General features: G+C 63.0%; 2 protein-coding genes across 2 annotated transcripts; one reads left to right on the forward strand and one right to left on the reverse strand.

The window, feature by feature from the left end:
• Window positions 1-1,893: 1,893 nt before the first annotated feature.
• On the reverse strand, window positions 1,894-6,733 carry ZNF319 (zinc finger protein 319). Its single transcript, XM_075433587.1, has 2 exons — window positions 6,523-6,733; window positions 1,894-5,150 (listed from the first exon to the last, which is right to left on the reverse strand). The coding sequence occupies exon 2, from the start codon at window positions 4,776-4,778 to the stop codon at window positions 3,120-3,122; it is 1,659 nt and encodes a 552-aa protein (XP_075289702.1). The 5' UTR covers window positions 4,779-5,150; window positions 6,523-6,733; the 3' UTR covers window positions 1,894-3,119.
• Window positions 6,734-7,322: 589 nt separating this feature from the next.
• Window positions 7,323-12,236, forward strand: USB1 (U6 snRNA biogenesis phosphodiesterase 1). Its single transcript, XM_075433588.1, has 7 exons — window positions 7,323-7,420; window positions 7,505-7,656; window positions 7,759-7,942; window positions 8,787-8,840; window positions 9,931-10,036; window positions 10,892-10,975; window positions 11,221-12,236. Exons 1-7 carry the CDS (start codon window positions 7,326-7,328, stop codon window positions 11,323-11,325), a joined length of 780 nt encoding a protein of 259 aa, XP_075289703.1. The 5' UTR covers window positions 7,323-7,325; the 3' UTR covers window positions 11,326-12,236.
• Window positions 12,237-12,426: the final 190 nt, after the last annotated feature.

Genomic DNA, 12,426 nt, shown 5'->3' on the forward strand with positions numbered 1-12,426 from the left:
CCCCCGCTCCGCACAGGACCCCCGCCTGCAGCACCGCAGGCTTCCGCTGACTTGGGGCTGTCACAGGGCAGCAAACAAGACGAAGAGACCGAGGCGCTGGAGGCCCAGTCCTACGCAGCAACGCTCTCATGCCGCACACTGGGGATGTTCTCCAGGCTGGAGGCACCTACTCGCAGGCGCCGTCTGATGACCCCGAGCTGGGCTCGTCCCCGCCGAGCTCCCCACAGCAGCCCCCGAGCACACAGCCCCTGATGATGCTCTCCGTCTGGCTGCCACCACGTCCCCAGCAGAGCTGGAGTTCCTGGCTGGGACACTGAGGGCTTTCCCAGCTGCTCAGCGTGAGGGAAACGCTCCCCAACAGCCCCTGCGCCCAGCCGGTACCACGGGGACGGGACCCGGCAGCTCCCGTGGCCAGCGCACAGTGCGAGGCCGTGTCTGGGCCCCGCGCCATCCCCCCGCCCCAGGGACCCGAGGCCATCCGGCCATCCAGGCAGCGGCTCTGGCCCCTGCAAGGGGAAGGGAGCAAGGCATGGCCATCCAACGGCCACGCTGCCGACTTCTCCAAGCGCCTCCTCCAGCCAGTAGCTGCCCCAGCAAGAAACACAGCCCCAGGAGCCCCTGGAGACCCCGGCAGCCTCCATTCCTCGCCCTCCTCCTCCTCCTGAAGACGAGCCTCTCCACCAGGTCCCCGCTCCGGGCACTGATCCCGGCTGCCGGTGCCGTGCCGACGAACCCCCGGCTGGTGGGACCTGCGGCAGCCGTGCCAGGCAAGAGCAGACCGGCCGCGGCCCAAAGCAGGGACAGAGCAGGGGTTCAGGCGGGTGCCCCGCTCCGGGTCTGGCCCTGGTCCCATGCTTGCGGCCTCCGTCACCACCAAGCCCTTCTGTGAAGACAGGATTAGCCTTCCTTGGTTTTACTCCTCATTTTTACTCCTACAGTAAAGCATACACTGAACTTACTACATATTAAACAGCAAAAACCAGCTACCTAGAACCAAAGAGCTCTTTAAAAATCCAAGTTATCACATCTGTTTTTTTTTAAAAAAAAGATCTTTTTTTAAAAAAAAGATCCAGTATGACATCAAGTAAAACTATACAGCATTTTTCAATGAATATTAACAAATTGCTTTAAAAAAAAGGCAAAAGGAAAATAAAAAGGAAAAAGAAACACAGACAGAAAGCTCAGTAGGAAGTTCTACATCTTTGAGGCAGCATGAAGTAGGATAACCGCCGGTCCCTCTTCCTTGGGCAGCAGAGAGCAAGGTCTGCTTCGACCTCCTTGAAGCTGCACACAAAAAAGACAGCCCCAGGGTCAGACCTGTCACTGAACTGTCCCTGCCCCGGCAAACGCGCCCCGTTCCCCCTCACCGTGCTGGCAACGGACACAAAAGCCTGTCTCCACCTTTGAGGTGAGCATCCCCCACCAGCAAAGCAGGTGCAGCCCAGCTCTCTGCAAGGTCAATCTGTCCACACTTGCCACGGACAACGTTTATGAGACTTGCCCTCATCACCTGTGCAGCAAGTGGGCACACAACTCACTGGCTGCTGTTCACTAATTACGGCTTGTCACAACGCTCCTACCTCACACAAGGGCCAGTCGAAATCAGAGAAGAGCTGAGGCTGGCAGGGAGGTCTGGAGGCCATCCAGTCCGACCCCCTGCTTGAGCAGGGTCAGCAACAGCAGGCTGTCCAGGACCGTGTCCAGTCGGGGCCTGAACATCTCCACAGATGGATATTCAACAACTTAACATCTCCAAAGACAGAGAAGGGAAGGCTGGAAGGCAACCTAGTCAGCACGCCTTCCACCTCCCAGGCATCTAACTGGCACACAACGGGTCTCTCAGTCACGAGAAGCCAGCAAAACCCTGCAGAGGAAAACACCTGAGGCTGCATCGACCTTGCTAGGGGAAATTTATTTTTAAGTGATGTTTACAAGAACTGTGCAAAACCTGAAAAATACAGAAGTAGTAAAAGAAAGAATGAAGGGGTAAAACAAGACTCCTGCAAGAGGGGAAAAAAATAAACCACACTCCTCCTTTACCCACTGCTAACCTTCCCCTCCCCGTGGAGCCGAGCCCGCAGGCCAGGAAGGATTCTCCCCGCTCGCTCTGTTTCCCGTCCAGCAAAGCAGACACCAAGCCCCTGGCACACCGGTAACGTCTCCAAAGCTGTAGGTTATTAGTAGTGTCGGCCTCATCCTTTAGTGTTCGAACTGCTGGGACAGCCCTTTGCCTGACCCCCCCGGGGGTACAGCCCAAGGGGTGGGCAGAGGGAAGGGGCTGGGGGCTGGAGGTGAAGTCCTGCCAGGAGAGCTGGGTCCCGCGGAAGCAGCTTGCAGAACGCCAGCCTCTCGGCCAGGAGCGGGGCACAGAGGCTCTCCTCGCCACGCAGCGCTTGCCACTCTTCGCCCGTGCTGCTGGCAGGGACGGGGAGTGGGCAGGCTTGCTCAGAACCCTGGCAGAGTGCGACGGCCGCGACTGCAAAAGCAGCAATGCCAAAGTGCTTTCTGGAGCTGTGCAGCCCCACGGCTTTTCCCTTTCTCTGGAAAGAGGGAGAGCAGGGGCAGTTGATCGATGCTAATGATCTGCAATGGTCCTCTCAACTGAGCTTGGACCAGGAAAGTTGGGAAATCCCAGCAGCAGAAACCTGCTGCCTCCTCGCCGAGCAGCGCGCCCCGGGAGAAGGGAGGGCTGGCTCTGCCGTGCTCCGAGCCCTCTCCCGGGGCAGAGCTACCCAGCCCTCCACGACAGCCTGGGCAGGGACCGAGGCCGCAGGCGAAGGGCTGGTGCCCACAGCGGCAGCTGAGCTCCCAGCGCTGGAACTGCAGGTACAGCAAGGTGAACTACAGTCCAGGGGATGCCAGGCAACTACAGGCATCATCTCCTCTCCCCGCCTCCCTCCTTTCCTCTCCAGCCCTTCGAGCATCCCACGTGTCGTCCGTCGCCCCTGTGATGCAGGCGGCGTCTCGGCCACAGAGGCCAGAGGAAAGTCTACCCGCCCGCCGCACCTCCCCTTTCCTTCAAGCTCCCCGGGAGGCCGTCTACGGCCCGAGGAGAGGGACGGGGAGGCCGAGGCTCCAGAGCGTCACACGCCAGCAGAACGCTGCCGAGGGCGGGAGGCTCAGGGCAGGCAGGCAGCTACCTGGTAAGCCCCCTCGGCCGTGTGCTGGACACTGTGCTCCTGCAGCAGGCCCAGGTCCAGGAACCGCTCCCCGCACCACATGCACTTGTACTGCTGCTCCCGGGCGTGCACGCTGTGGTGCTTGTTGAGGTGCTCGCGCTGCTTGAAGGCCTTCTCGCAGGAGGGGCACTTGTAGGGCTTCTCGCCCGTGTGCACGCGCCGATGGCGCTGCAGGTCCGAGGCGTACTTGAACCGCTTCTCACAGTCGGGGCACTTGAGGGGCTTCTCGCGGGCCGGGTCGCAGCGGTGCTGCACGAACTCGGAGGAGGAGAAGAAACGTCTCTCGCAGAGCGTGCACTTGAGCGGCTTCTCGGTGCAGTGGGCCAGCTGGTGCTTCTGTAGCGCCGAGGCCCGCTTGTAGGACTTGTTGCACACCGCGCACTTGAAGGGCCGCTCCGCGTTCTGCACGCACTTGTGCCGCAGCAGCTCCGAGGACTGGTTGAAGCCCTTCTGGCACACGTTGCACTTGAAGAGGTTCTCTATGCCGTGCACGTGCTGGTGGTACACCAGGTGCGAGGGCTGCACGAAGCCCTTCTCGCACAGGTTGCACTTGAAGGGCTCCTCGGTCTTGTGCGTGCGGCGATGGCGCATCAGCGCGTACTGCTGCTTGAAGCTCATCTGGCAGAGGTCACACTTGAAGGGCCGCTCCTCGCTGTGCGTGCGCTCGTGCTGCCGCAGGTCCGAGGGACGCTTGAAGGCCTTCTGGCACTCGCCACAGCGGAAGGGCCGCTCGCCGCTGGGCGTGCAGGGGTGCTGCAGCAGCTCCGACGACTCCTTGAAGTGCAGCTCGCAGACGTTGCACTTGAAGAGGTGCTCCCCCGAGTGTGCATACATGTGGCGCACCAGGTGGGAGCGGTGCTTGAAGGTCTTCTCGCACACCGTGCACTTGTAGGGCCGCTCCGAGCTGTGCGTCCGCTTGTGGTGCACCAGGTGGGACGACTGGCTGAAGCTCTTGTCGCACAGCGTGCACTTGTACGGCTTCTCGCCCGTGTGGATGCGCTCATGCCGGGACAGCTCCGAGAGGTGCTTGAAGGTCTTCTGGCAGATGGAGCAGCTGTAGGGCTTCTCCGAGGGGTCAAGAGGCTGCGAGTGCTCCGCCTCGGGGGGCTTGTAGGTCTTCTCACAGATGGAGCACTTCATGGCGTTGCCGTTGTGGACGTTGTGGTGCTGCGCCAGCGAGGTCAGGAGGGAGAAGCCCATCTTGCAGACGCCGCACACAAAAGGCTTCTGCTCCACCTGGATGCACTGGTGCTCGAGGAGATCGGTGGCCTGGTGGAAGATCTTCAGGCACTGGGTACACTGGAAAGAGCGGTCATGGCCTGGCAAGCACTGGTGCTCATGGGGGTTGGAGAGGTGAGCGAGGTCGTGGCCGCACACCCCGCATTTGTGGGATGGCTCTCCAGCCTGGACGGGGGCGTGCTGGTGGTGCTGCAGGCCGGGGTCCGGCTGGAGCAGGATGCCGTAGACGGCGCAGCCCAAGGGGTTGTCAGCAGTGCTGGGCGGGATGGAGTGCTCTGGGAGGGTGGCTGCCCCAGCGTGGTGCTGCTGCGGTGGCGGCGGCTGCGGTTGCTGCTGTTGCTGCTGCCAGCTTTCTGACATGCTTGGGGAAAAAAACGGGATTTCAGCAGTGACGGCTTCAGCTTCTCAGTTGAAAGGGTTCAAGTCCAAACAGAGCTCGAAAGTATCCACAATCCTGACTCCCTGTAGCCGATCCCCTGAAGTCGAGGACAGAAAATCCAGCCCACAGCTAGGATCTTGGGAGGCAAAGAAGCGACCAAGACTCCACAGCCCCCTCCTTAGATCAGCACAAGTTCTTCACGGACTGGTTTGGTTTGGCTTTTTCTTTTTCGGACAAAAGAACAGGAGGCAGAAGCAAGCGCCTTGCGGATGAGGAGACGCCCTCCTCTGCGCTGGCTGCGATGTGCTCACATTCGGGAAGGGCGAGGGAGGCAGCCCAGGGAGCAGCTCTCTCTGCAAGGAAGAAGACAGCTCACGTCAGGTCTCAAGGGAAAGACGGGCGACTCTCGAGCCAGCATGCCCCACGGCTCACTTTGAGAACTCTCCCGTAGCCCCACAAAGCTGCCAGGAAGCCAGTGTGGGGGAGCTCACTGGAGCCCCCCTTGCTGCTGTGCGAAGGGCCTGGGATGAGGTGTGCTCAGCCCGGAAAAGGTTGGCTTGAGAACATCGGTCTCTGCACGGGCTGAGGTACGCCAAACGCCGTGCAATCCAGAAGCTACCGGGTTAGGTTTTAGGTTAGGTTTTAAGGGGATCAAGGCAGATCCCAACCCGATCCCACCCCAGCTGAAACACCCCTGTGAAGCAGCTGTGCCCCTCCTGCAGCTCGGGTGTCGGGCACATTACCCAAGGGATGCCAATCACAGATTTCCCTCTCTCTGGGCAGCACCTGTAGCCAGAGAGCTCAGGGGAAGGTTTGCCCTCAGCGTTACCCTACCGGCAGCCAAAACACAGAACCCGCAGGTATCGTGTGCACCACTCTCCTTGAAGATAAAAGAAGCGTTAAAACAATGGCTCGGCTGAACCTCCTACCAAATGACAGAATAAGAGTACACCGGAGCCGAACAACCTACACCAGCGGTGCTGCCCGGCCCTACAGGGCATTACCGGGGTTTTGCTCACTGAAAAGTTCCAGTCTTTCCAGAGACGTCCAGCGAAACCTGGTAACAACTTAAGAGAAGAGTAAAACCCACCAGCGAGCAGCAGACAGCAGCAGCGCCAACACACCTCGAGACAGGAAGGGTCCAGGCCCTGGCGAGCAGCAGGAGCCGGCGCTCCCAGGCCACGAGCCCCTAACCCCGCCAGAGCACACCCGCTTCGGCGTCAGGCCGCCTGCCCTCACCCAGGGGAAGCAAAACCGTGGTCTGCCGGGAAGGCGTTTGAGACTAAGCGATACGGAGCACTGGAGAAACCCCCTCCCCAGCATCCCCACCTCCGCCAGCACTCGGTTGAGACCTGACCATGATTCTGCCTACGGGGACACGGCACCGCCCTGCCTGCCGGTGCAGGAAAACGCCCAAAGGCCCCATCGCAGCCCCGCCAACACGCAGGAGTTGCTCTATCCCCTACAGCAGCTCACCTTGGCTGTCGGCACAGAGGCAGGGCTTGCAGTTACCATCCCTAGCACCCGAGCTCGACCGGGGACACGACTTCAGCCCAGCCCAGCCGCTGCCTTCCCCCACGGGCGACGTTAACCGTGGCGGGAGTGACCTGTGGGTGACGCTAACCGTGTCGGGAGCGGCCCGCGGGCAAGGGCACCCCAGGCCACCCAGCCCCAGGCGAGGGGACGCTTGCAACCCGCCGGCAGCGAAGCGTAAGAAATACCAACCTTGGCTTCCCGGGCAGGCGCCAGCTCCGAGCCTAGCTCATCCCTCCGTGGGAGGTGGGAAGCGCCAGCCGCCTCAGGAGAGCAGACGGGGAGAAGCAGAGGTACTTTCAAACTGGAGCAGCGGCCGGCGGCGCGGCCTGCTCCGCCATGGTCCGGTGGGCCTGGCCGCCGGCTCCCCCCGCTGCCCGGGCCTCCCGCCGCCGGGCCCAGGCCCCGGCCGCCTCAGGGAGCGGGGCGGCGGGGCGGCGGGGCGCGGGGGCTGCCGGGCAGGGCGGAGGGCGGCAGCAGGGGCCGCGGCCCGCGGGGAGGCCCGTGCCGCCGCTCGCCTCTCCCCATGGGACGGCTCCCCCCGGCCCTCGGACGGACGCGCCCCGAGGCCTCCGCCGCCGCGCCGGGAGGCCCCGCGGTGGGCTGGGGGGCGGGGGGGTGTCCCTGCCCGGCCGGGGCCTCCCCTGCCCCGGCGAGGCCCACACAAAGCGCGGCGGCGGGCGGGCCCCTCACCTGCGGCGGGAGGCCCCTGTCAGCCCGCTCACTCGCCGCCGGCGGGGCCGAGGCCTGCACGCTGCGCCCGAGCCCCGCGCTGGCGTGGCGGCGGGGGCCGCGAGGAAGAGGAGGGAAGGGGGGAAGGGGGGGGGGGGGGGGGGCGGCGGTGCCGGAGGCGGGCGGCGGCGGGGAGCGGAGCGGAGCGGGCCAGGCCGGCCGCGGCGGCGGCGGCGGAGGAGGAGGAGGAGGAGGGGGCGGGGCGGGGCGGGCCGCGGCGACTGCCCCCTGCCGGGCCGCGCCGGGAACAGCGCCCGGCCGCCATGAGGGCCGCGCTGGTGGGGTACAGCAGCTCCGAGGAGGAGGAGGAGGAAGGCGGGCGGCGGGGCGGCGGCGCGCAGGGCGCCCCGCGGGCCGGGTGAGCGAGCGGGGCCGGGAGTGCGGGGTGGCGCGGCCTTCCTCCCCCTCGTCCTCCTCCTCATCCTCCCGCCCGGTCCCGCAGCGCCGGCCGCCCCCGCCTGCCCGTCCCCACCGGTCTGCCGGGCGAGCCGGAGCCGGAGGAGGCCGCCAGCGACGACAGCTCCCGGCACGGCGGCCGCGTCCGCGGCTTCCCCCACGAGAGGGGCAGCTGGGCCACCCACGTCTACCTGCCCTGTGGGTAACGGCGGGACGGGGGGGGGAGCCCCGAGGGGAACGGGAGCCCCCCGGGGAGGGGGGGGTTGGGCCCGGCTCCGAGCGCCCCGTGCCGCCCCGCAGACCGCGTCCCGGAGGAGTTCCTGGAGCTGCTGGAGCTGCTGGTTTGCCGCGCTCGAGCCAGCGTCCCGTCGCTGGCCGCCATGGCGGAGTTCCACCTGAGCCTCTCGCAGTGCGTCGTGCTGCGCTACCACTGGATCGAGCCCTTCGTCCGCGCGCTGCGGCAGCGCCTGGCCGCCTTCCACAGGTACGGATGGCGGGCACGCCAGCACCCGGGCGCCTTCTGTGGGTGGGGACGGCGGGCATGCCAGTGCCTGGTCACCTTCTGTGGGTAGGGACAGCGGTCATGCCGGCGCCCGGTTGCCTTCCATGGGTATGGACGTCGGGTCTGCCAGTGCCCAGTCGCCTTCCATGGGTACGGACAGCGGGTCTGCCAGCGCCCAGCCGCCTTCCATGTGTATGGACGGCTGGCATACTGGCGCCCAGTTGCCTTCCACGGGTGCGGATGGCAGGCACGCTGGCGCCCGGTCACCTTCCATGGGTAGGGATGGCTGGTCTGCCAGTGCCCCGTCGCCTTCTGTGGGTACGGATGGTGGGCACGCCGGCGCCCGGCCGCCTTCCGCAGGTAGGGACGGCGGGCCCGGCAACGCGCCCCACGCACGGCCCTCTCCCGCCAACCCGTGCCTCGCCAGCCGCCACGCCAAAGCTGGCCCTGGCAGCTGGCGCTGCACCAGTAGGCCCTGGGGAGTTCCCCGCTCTGCCCTGGGGCCCGGCGCTGGACGAGCTGGGTCTCGGCTGCGCGTCCGCGGAGCCGCGGGTGGTTCCGTTGCTTCCCAGGCTCCTGCAGAGCATCAGCTGCTTCAGGGCTTCTGTTGGCGTCCGGGCTGCGGAGGGCTGGAGAGCGAGGGGGAACGGATTAGTTTGGGCGCAGAAAGGTTCTGGCCGCACCGATTTGGTCCCATTGCGGCACGCGTTTGCATTTATCTTTCCACAACTCGGTAGAAGTCCTGTCCCCTCCCCATCTGCTTGTTTTAATCTTCTGTTTTTCTCCCCCCCCTCCCCTAACTGAAATAGGATCTTTCTTATTTCAGGTTCTTCTGCGTGGCTGACCAAGTGAAGGTCTACACCAACGAGAACAAAACCAGGTGAGCAAGCAGCAGGGCGGCCTGCCCGCCTGGGGCCACGGCCAGGCGGCCGGGCTGCACCGTGCGACAGGGCGGTACGCAACCACCTTGTCCCCAGAGGTTTCGTGCTTTTCCTCGCACAAATCTTGAGCTGCAGCACTGATTCTCTCTCTGCGAGCCGTGGGTCTCATTCCTGAGGCTGCAGGGTTTCAGTCTTATGAAGAGAGGAGATCTCTTCACACCATCACCCAAGGCAGGCCTTCCCGCTGGGGTTTCGATTCGTGCCAGGGTTTCACAGCGGCTGAAGGAGGCAGCCCGGGTTCGCTGGTTCATTCTGCGGCTTCGCAAACCCTCGCGCTGGCACGAGCGGCCCGGGGCAAGCAGAGCCAGGGCCCCCTCTCTTCGGCAGCCGTGCCGGTTGTGAAATTGCAGTGCAGCTCTCCCAAGAGCTGGAGGGAAATAGCTCAGACGGTGCCAATTCTCCTGGGTGTCAGCTCGGAAGCCTGATGGCAACCGAGCGCAATTAAGTAGTTTAAATGTCAAAGCAAAGGTGATTAAAATTGTGATAAGGCGCTGAATCTAGCGGGAATGGCTCCCACGGCAGTCGTGGACAGGACAAAGCGGGTCGTGGGCGAGATTTAGTCTTCCCCTCACCTCCCAGAGTCTAGAAGGCGTCACCCGGAGAGTCCTTGAGGAGGTGCCTCTTTGTCACCTCTCGAGTTCCCCGCTTCCTCTCCCACTGTAAAACCCCTCCGGCAACTTCCGCTTGTTGCGTGCAGCTCCTGCCCGGCACGGCGCTCTGTGGAAATACCCATCCGGTGCCTCCCGGGCCTGTAAAATGAGTGTTTGTGTCCTGAAAGGTGCCGAGTCGATCTGGTGAATCAATGTGCTGTATCCTACAGTCCCGCTTCTCCCTGCTGCCATGTCCTTGTTTCTGTTTTTCTTCAGCACACCATCCATGTCCTTGAATGTTTAAACCTGGTGTTCCTCAAATTATCTTTCGTTAGGGGGTAGGGAATTTGCCCAGTGGGAACTCAGGGCTCAGCGTGCTCGCAGCCGTGCTTGCTGCAGCATGGAAGGGTGCTTGCCGTCTCTCCTTGTCTCTCTTCAGGACCTTTATTGGCTTGGAGGTCTCCGCTGGGCATTTCCAGCTGCTGGAGCTGGTCTCGGAGGTGGACAGAGTTCTGGAGGAGTTTGACCTGCCCACGTTCTACAAGGTGAGGGGTCTCCCACTCCTTCCCTGCCGGTCCAGAGATGTCGGCTGGTTCCTTGCGAGAGCTCTGTGGAACGTTCACCCCGAATAAACAGGAGTGGGGAGATCAGACTCTGAAATGGTCTCCAGTCGGTGATGGTCATACGTAACGCCCGGAACACCATCTTGCTGAGAATGGGACTAGCGCGAGTCTGGGACTTCTCTGTTGCGTCCTGTGCAGGAGAGGAAGGGTGTTCACTGTCCCACAGCCTCTCGAGAATCGGGTTTGTGGGGATGAATGGCCAGAGCACGCGTCACGGTCGCTGCCCCGCTGTGCTGGAAGCAGGGTTGTCCTAGGATGGAACAGGCTTGGGCTGAGCACTGTGGGACTGAAAACGATGCTTGGGCTGTTTCCTGGGGCATCGGTCCAGCCTCTTTGCTGCCGGTGCTGGCTTTGGGGACAGGTTTTGGACTTCAAAGGGCTGAACCCCTATTCCTCTGTCTCCAGAGCTGAGCAGGGGGCTCTGGTGGGTTATTCAGAAGTAACCCACCTACCTGCTCCGGGACTGTCCGTGAGAGGTTCTCTGTGCAGCTGGAAAAGCTTCTGCGGAGTTGACCACGGGGTGGCTGGGAACCAGGCAGCCTTGCCCACTGGTGTTCGGAGAGGCCGAGGCAGGGAGCCCGGGACTCACCTCCCCTCCAGCACTGCCCGCGTTGGCTCCGCAGCCATGGAGCAGGCAGAGGGGGCTCCCAGCGTCGGGACCCTCCAACCCCTGCGGTCCCAGGCAGGGCAGCATCGCACCGGATCTCCCGCCGTGGCTCCGTCCCTTGAGCAAAGCCTCCTTTAGCCCTGACACTCTGGTCCCTGCTTTGTCTTCAGGACCCGTCGTTCCACATCAGCTTGGCCTGGTGCGTCGGGGACATGTCGGGCCGGCTGGATGGGCAGTGTCTGCGGGAGCTCCAGGTGCGTCCCCACGCCGCGTGGAGAGCAGGGGAAGAGCGGAGCTGGAGTCCCGCCACGGCTCCCTCCCGAGGGTGGGAAAAATTGTCTTTGCTCAGCAAGACAAACTTCGCTGGGCTGAAAGAAGAGAAGCTTTCGGGGGGGAGCGGGAGTTAAATCCCCCTCCAGAGGGAAGTCGGAGGGAGCTGCCGGCTCCATCCTTGGGCAGATCCACCCTCCCGGCACTGACTCCTGCATCTGTTTTCCAGGACATCGTGGACGGGTTTGAGGACTCAGCGCTCCTGCTGCGTGTCCAGTGGGAGGAAATCCGCTGCAAGTCGGGGAACAAGTACTTCTCCTTCCCTTTGAGGTAGCAGCCGGTGGGGCTGTGCGTTTCAGAGCCTCGAGGACCCCGGTGTTCGACCAAGGACCGTTCTTCAGCGCAGCTCCGAGTGGTGCTGGCTGTCGCGCACCTCCCACGCTCTTCGTGCCTGCTCAGCATCTCCGGGGTGTTTGCGGCCTCCAGTCGGGCTGCTTCCAAGTTTGAGCTGCTGGCTGAAGCAATGTGTGTTTGTAGCAGTTTTCGTCCTCGCTGCTGTATGTGCTGCAGTCAGCACTGGCGGTTCCAGCCATCCCACTGTCGCTAATTTTGCTGATTTTTAAAAAAAAAGAAAAAATCTTTATAAAAAAAGCCATAGATGCCTTACAGGAAAGAGGAAGAAGGTAGCGTGGGAAGCTGTTGCCAAAGGCAGAGCATCTCACGCAGTTGGAAATGGCCCTGCCTGGTTGTCAGGAGGCTCTGAGCGTGCTTTGAGTAGCGAGAGGCGAGGACACGGAGCTGGATGCTCTCGCTACTCGAGTAAGCCAGTTTGGGGTCGGCAACTCCAGCTGTCTGGGCTGGGTCTAAACAAAGAGCTTTGGTTTAAGACTGCGTGTGCTCTAAGCCCAGGATTTTTTCGGTGGGCTGCTGCCCCCGGGAGCGGGCCGAGCTGGAAGGGCAGCACCCACGGGCGAGTCGAGAGGCGGCAGCTCCCGCCCAGGCTCCACGTGTGTTTCCCCCCGGTGCCGTGACGAGCGTGGGGAGGACGGGCTGGACTTTGGCCCTTGGGAAGAGCTCTTTTTTTAATCCTTTGGCTCCTGCGGGAAGGTCGGCTGCGGCCTCTCGGCTATCGGGAGGAGGATGTCGATGTGTTGCCTTGAATCTTCCATCCCACAGCTGTCTGATGAAAGACTCCGGGCCTTCCAGCAGTAAAAAAAATCTGTCTCCTCATATAATAAATTTATTTCCATGGTATATTCCAGCCGTTCCCCGTTGGATGTGCCCCCAGCTCCCCCAGCCTCCAGGCAAAGCGATGCCCGACGAGCCCCGGTGTGAACCCGGTGCTGGGCCGCCCACCCTCGCACCTGGGGGGGCTTCGCGGACACGGGGCCGTAAACTGGGTTTTCCAAACCCAGTAACAAAACCCTGTTGGGTC

Source organism: Opisthocomus hoazin, chromosome 12 (assembly GCF_030867145.1).
Source record: "Opisthocomus hoazin isolate bOpiHoa1 chromosome 12, bOpiHoa1.hap1, whole genome shotgun sequence".
Classification (NCBI taxonomy): domain Eukaryota; kingdom Metazoa; phylum Chordata; class Aves; order Opisthocomiformes; family Opisthocomidae; genus Opisthocomus; species Opisthocomus hoazin.

Coding starts and splice junctions, on each gene's coding strand:
- USB1 (XM_075433588.1), top strand. CDS start 7,326: ATGAGGGCCGCGCTGGTGGGGTACAGCAGCTCCGAGGAGGAGGAGGAG. Junction 8,841..9,930: donor ACCAACGAGAACAAAACCAG/GTGAGCAAGCAG, acceptor GTCTCTCTTCAG/GACCTTTATTGGCTTGGAGG. Junction 10,037..10,891: donor ACCTGCCCACGTTCTACAAG/GTGAGGGGTCTC, acceptor CTTTGTCTTCAG/GACCCGTCGTTCCACATCAG.
- ZNF319 (XM_075433587.1), bottom strand. CDS start 4,778: ATGTCAGAAAGCTGGCAGCAGCAACAGCAGCAACCGCAGCCGCCGCCA.